At 45.1% G+C, this 6,387-nt stretch overlaps 1 protein-coding gene across 1 annotated transcript in view; it reads left to right on the forward strand.

The window, feature by feature from the left end:
* RBM20 (RNA binding motif protein 20) overlaps positions 1–6,387 on the forward strand; it is a 271,185-nt gene that overhangs the window by 213,033 nt on the left and 51,765 nt on the right. Inside the window, exon 9 of the mRNA XM_006831482.1 lies at positions 5,981–6,124. Coding sequence (XP_006831545.1) covers positions 5,981–6,124 — 144 coding nt within the window. The remainder of the gene's footprint in view (positions 1–5,980; positions 6,125–6,387) is intronic.

Here is a 6,387-nt window from a genome sequence, read left to right on the forward strand (position 1 = left end):
ATGAACATAGATTTACTGTAGCAAGTTCCTGGTTGACAGATTTTTCAGGGAGGCCTAAGTGTCAATGTCAAATCTGTTGTTGTTGTTAAGTACTGTTGAGTTGGTTCCACTCATAGTGACCCTGTATTGGGTTTCCAAGGAGTGGCTGGTGAGTTCAACCTTGTGGTTCAAACCAACCTTGCAGTTGAGTGCGTATCCTACAGCACCACAGCAAGACGCCAGTGTCAAATCTACCACTCTAACTAACCCCAGGTGAAGTCCCTTCATTTCTCCCAGGCTTCAGATTCTTCAGCTACAGTGATGGGCGTGGACTAGATGACCTCCTCGTTTGAATACCCTGTGATTCTGAAGTTTACTAGAGGACGTTGAAGTTGTTTGCCAGGTGACCCACCCAACACCTGTAGGCAAGTCAGGCATTGATCAAAGTAGATTCAGTCCAAGTCTAAGCTACTTTGCTCCATAAAACATTTGAAAGTGTCGGTAAAGGCATTCGTGTCTATCCTCCAAGTAAAGCCAAGACCCAGAGTGATGGAATCCAAGCCCATTTGCTCTCTGCATGATTTGTTAAAAATTAACAAGAGGAATAAACACTTGCCATCTCTGTCCTAAAGTGTGCTTAAGCTCAAAACCAGCAGAGGCCCACTGACTTCGTGTCAAACCTTAAGGAGATCTAGCTGGGACACACAGATGTTGTTGTTGTTAAGTACCGTGGAGTTGGTTCCGACTCATAGTGACCCTATACAGGGTTTCCGAGGCTATAAATCTTTACAGGAGCAGAAAGTCTCATCTTTCTCCCGCGGAACTGCTGGTAGTTTTTAACTGGCAACCTTGAGGTTAGCAGCCTGATTCGTAACCACTACATTACCAGGGCTCCTGGAACACACAGATAGTTGGTTGAAAATTGGATCTACACTTGGGAGCCCCAGCTAGGACTGACAGACTACCCTCACCTCTCGGGCCTATTACCCTAAGCCATGTTTTTATTGTAACACTGTCAGCTATTTGAACTGAAGTAATTCTTTGAAATTGTCTGCAAAGCCTGTTCCCACCTGTACTGTAGAACATTGAAAGGTCTGGAATCTTGTGCAAGTCTGTTTGCTCCTTTCCCCTCCCTACCCATCTACAAAGGATTTGTTTTGAGTTGAGACCTAGCCACATGAACCCTTTAGACATAGCATCTGGTTTTAAATGTGTGACCCCAACATGTAAAAATGTGCAGGCGGGGTACCTGGTCCCTCATGGAGGCGTTTAAGGTCAGTGCTGGCCTGCAGGCTGAGAAAAGATGTAGTCATTCATAATTAGGGCTTTAGTTACAACCCCAATGACACCTAAGCTCCCTTAGAGATTTGACCGTGGGTTGGAAAGTTTCAAGAGCACCTGGAGTGTGTGTACCTCCTGAGACCTTAGGAGGCAGAGCAGCAGGTGGATATGAGCAGAGCTTCTTTTAACACCGTTCCAGAAATGCATGTTGGTGAGCTTAGGCAGTTCTCTACCAATCCCAAGGCACTGAGGGATAATGCACTGGACCACAGGTCCGTTTGCACCACAAGGTTGCACTCACCAGCCACTCCTCAGAAACCCTCTACAGGGTCACTATGGGTCAGAACCGACTCAACGGAACTTAACAACAGTGACAACTTCTGCCCCAGAGCACATCTTTTAAAATGCATGTGTGGTGACTCTTAATATAATTGAAACTAACAAAAGTTGCAAGAGTGGTAAGGAGCTCCCACATACCCTTTGTCCAGATTGATTTCTGTCTTACATTTTGCCCCATTTACTGTATCATTCGCTTTCTTTGGCTGTCTGTCCCTCTACTTTTCTGTCATCTATCCGTCTTCATCTGCCCCTCTCTCTCTAATCACATATGCATCTTTTCCTGCCCTGTGTGACAGTAGGTTAGAGATGCTATGAGTTTTCACCTTTAAATATGTCTTGCATAGGACACAGACATAATCTCTTACATACAAAGTACTGCTATATTTCTCCTAGTCTAGGGCAACACAAGTGGTTTGTGATAGACTGCCATCTTAAAGGTTAATGGTTCAAATCTACCCAGCAGTGCTGTGGAAGAAAAATTATAGCCTAGAAAACCTTATGGAGCAGTTCTATCGTATAACGCATGGAGTTGCCGCAAGTTAGAATCGACTAGACAGACGGCCGTAGGTTTGATGTTTTTGGTTTAGAACCATTCTAGCATATTCTTTAACGGCAGGAGGAAAGAAAGAGCAAACATTTCTGAGGAGGATCCTAGACCCCAGGCATTGTACACACATGTGGCAAGCCAAGTTTCAGATCGCTCTGTGGAATCCATTTTATTCTCCCTGTTTTACAGATGCAAATCAGACTTGGAGAAATTCAGAAACTTGTCCAGGCCCCAGGAGTAGGTAGTCACTCGGGACCTGAGATGCAGACTTAGTTTACCAGTCACTGCCCTGACGCTGCTGCACACACTTGACCTGGGTCTGTCCGCAGAGATGTTCTAGGCCTGGGTTTCTCTGCTTTATCTGAGTGTACCATCTCACTGTTCGGGGCACTTGGGGAAGCAGACTCATCCAGGACACAGTATTTTGGAGAAGCAAGAAGCTCACTGCTCAGAGCTTCCCCAGTCCTGTAGAGACAACGACCACCAACACAGACAGGCATGCCAGAAAGATGAGCATGCTTCTGAACATATGCCTTGGTCAGCAGCCAGTCACAAAGAGAGGAAGGACAGTACGTGAATTGGGACAGGGAGTGGAAAAGACACATGTTTCCTGTTATGCCAAGCACAATTGCGAAGTTACCATTATCCTGGATCTCAGGGTAAGCTTAGCCAAGCTTCTGGGAAGAGTGGAATTTTAGAATTTAGAACCGCAGATATTTCACAGCTGGGAAGGACTTTAGGCATGTAGGCCACCTCCCCAGTTCCAGGCATTGGAAAACCAAGGCCAGAAAGAGAAATGAGTTTGCCCTTGTACACCAAAGGAATGACTGAGCTGGGACTAGAACCGGGATCCTCTGACATCTAGCTAGGGTCAGGATCTTTCTAGCACATCATGGAATCCTGAGCTTTTTATGGTTCCGCCCAAACTAACCAAACCCACTGCCTTCAAGTTGATTCTGACTCATAGCGACCCCATAGGACGGAGCAGAACTTCCTTCCCCCATACGGTTTCCAAGGCTGTAATCCTCTGGAAGCGGACAGCCACATCTTTCTCCCATGGAGCAGCTACAGGATGTGTACTGCCAACCTTTCAGTTAGGATTTGTGTGTTTAAATACTTGTACCAGCAGGTATATTGTCAGGAGGGACCAATCACTGGAGAGGAATATCATGTTTGGTAAGATGGAGGGTCAGAGAAAAAGAGAGAGACCCCCAACAAGATGGATTGGCAAAGTGGCAGCATCAGTGGGCTCACGCATGGCAACAATTGTGAGGTTGACCCAGGATCAGGCAGTGTTTCGTTCTGTTGTGCATAGGGTCACTATGAGTCAGTACCGACTAGATGGCCCCCAGCATCAACAACCAGCAGGGCTCCTTGTGTGTTTAAATCAACCCCCTTTATTGTTTATTCCTCCACCCTTAGCAGCTGCTTTTCTGTTAAGTGCTGTTCCGTCTATTCAGTTCCGACTCATAGCAACCCTATGTAGGGCTTCTGAGGCTATAAGTCTTTGTTGGAGCAGAAAGCCTCATCATTCTTCTGTGGAGGAAGTGGTGGGTTTGAGCCAGCAAACCTTCAGTTAACAGCTCAACATGTAACTCACCACACCACCCTGGCTTCCCAAAGTACTGATCTTACTAATGAATTATCCATTTTTATTGATCAAAGCCATGGCCACACCACTTATACTTCCTGGTTGATCCATGATATAACCAGATTTACTTTTTTCAACCCATGATGGAGTAAAGAAACATGCATATGATCTCAGCTTGGATTTTTGAAATGTTGAAGATGATCCTGAAATGCTCCCATCCTTTCCATATTATCTTCAGCGACCCTTGAAGGCTTTTGAGACCCCAGGTGGAGAATTACTATACAGCATCAGAAAAGTCAGGGAATGTATTTGTTAAATTTGAGTGGAAACCTTAATTGAGACCCATTCATTTAGCACCTTTCATAACCATATGTGCAGCCTGAATATGTCTCTTTCTTGGGTGGCTGGTGGCTGTGTGGTGTTTACATTCTGCCACCCAGCAGCAACAGCAGTTGCTGAGTTCACACTCAGATAAAAGCTTCCTGAGTTGTTCATTCAAACTGGAGTAGACAATAGAAGAGGCATTGACGCTCAGTGCCTGGTTGCTAGGCAACAGGACTGCCAAGGAGTTGGGATAGGCCCAGAACCACTGTGTGTGTCTGCTCTGTTATCCAAGCCCAGGCCCACCACAGCAAAATCATACAGGTCAGAAAGGCACGCTGCTAAGAGGAACCCTATCAGGTACCCTACCACAGCCCTCTTGTTGATAACCATAGAAAGCACAGATGGGTCTGTGTCTTTATGTGAAACAAATACCTTGCCTCGTAACAACCCTCCTGCCTTCATTCATTAGCCAGGCCTAGTCTCCCAAGTCTCCTGGGGAAGCTTCAACTGCACCACAGGATGCTTTGGGAGCTGCCTGAGCCACACAGGAATCATGGGTCTAATGGGGTAAGTGCTTGGCCTCCTCAGGGCTTCACCTATGGGGAGGTCTGAAAGGAACACTGGGGTTTCTCCAATTCAAGGCTAAAGCATAAAAGGAAATTCTTACTGCGTCTAATTGTCTTCAATTCAAATGAGACAAATGAGAGCTTTTTCATGGTAGAATTAGCCTAGTATTAGCCCTGGGGAGGGGACCTCAGTGCCTTTCCCCCTGTGTTAATTTAGCAGAGCAGGACCACCAGCAAGTGTAATAAGATGCTGAAGTTTACTTTACCTTAGAAAAGGGTGATTATGCACATTGAGGCTCTACATTTCAGGTTTGGGAAAATTGCACCTTTCTTTTCCACGCTGGGTTGACTTCTGATTATTTATCCTTGAACCTCCTGGAGATCTCAGGCTCTGGTGAAAGTTTGCAGAGACCAAAGAGATACACTGTCTCCCTCTGGGAACTTTGATCCTAATGGCCTAGGTCTTGGATTCCAAACTGTGTTCTCAGAGGTGTCTTTGTGGCTGCTGGGTGGGGAGTGTAGATGGATGCTGAACCCCAAGGTTTGACCAGAACAATTTCTCTTTGATTTATAGAATATATTAGGCTATTGAGCAAAATTTTATTTGAAGAAACGATCCCAAGGCAAAAACATTTTGAAAACCACTGCCCTAAACCGCTGGTGGTTGCTGTGAATGTGTGTATTTATTTTGTTGTTGGGTCCATTTCGACTCATAGCCACCCTCTTGTGACAGAGTAGAACTGCCCCATAGGGTTTTCTAGACTGTAATCTTTATGAGAGATCACCAAGTCTTCCTCCCACTGGGCCACTGGGTGGGTTGGAACTGCCATTCTTTCGGTTAGCAGCCGACTACCTAACCTTATATATGTCAGTCTGTTGCCATCTAGAGGGTTCTAACTCATAGTGACCCTGTAGGACAGAATTAAACTGCCTCATAGGGTTTCCAAGGCTGTGATATTTATACAGAGTACCACATCTTTCTACAGCAGAAAGCCTGGTGGGTTCCAGCTGCCAACCTTTTGGTTGTTTTTGTTGTTATGTGCCGTGGAGTCGGTTCCAACTCGTAGCGACCCTGTATAGGGTTTCCAAGGAGCAGCTGGTGAGTTTGAACCACCAACTTTGGGGCTCAAACTGACCTTGCAGTCCAGTGCTTTATCCCACAGCACCATACCAGGTGTCCTTTTTTGTATCTTGACATACATATGGTATAAAATAGTTGTTATTTTTAATGGATTCTTCTGTAATAATTGCATAAATGACTGCTTTGCAATCATTATTTGGGGATTATTTGGGGATTCTGGACTAGAGGGTAAGAGGGAAATGTCTGGTGACTGTTCCCATTGTTCCCATTAGTTCGCACAGCAGAAAGTGGGCGCTGGCCGTGTGGTGCACATCTGTAATCTCCCGGAAGGAAGCTGTACTGAGAACGACGTCATTAACCTGGGGCTGCCCTTTGGGAAGGTCACTAATTACATCCTCATGAAGTCCACTAATCAGGTCGGTCTGGCTACTTTCCTACTAGTATGTTTGGGGTAGACCACACACTGGTGAAGGGTAATTATATAATTTTTTTTTTTTTTTTTAATTTAAGGTTTTTATTGTGGGTTGAGTGAAAGTTTACAGGGCACATCATCAGTTTCACATTCAACACTTCATATAACTTATTTCATTACATTGATTATAATCCCCTCCATATACCATCAGTTAAAAGTATTTCCCTCTATCCACTTTAGCTTTTTTTTAAAAAAACACACAAACAA

The sequence above is a fragment of the Chrysochloris asiatica genome, unplaced genomic scaffold, assembly GCF_000296735.1.
Source record: "Chrysochloris asiatica unplaced genomic scaffold, ChrAsi1.0 scaffold00003, whole genome shotgun sequence".
Classification (NCBI taxonomy): domain Eukaryota; kingdom Metazoa; phylum Chordata; class Mammalia; order Afrosoricida; family Chrysochloridae; genus Chrysochloris; species Chrysochloris asiatica.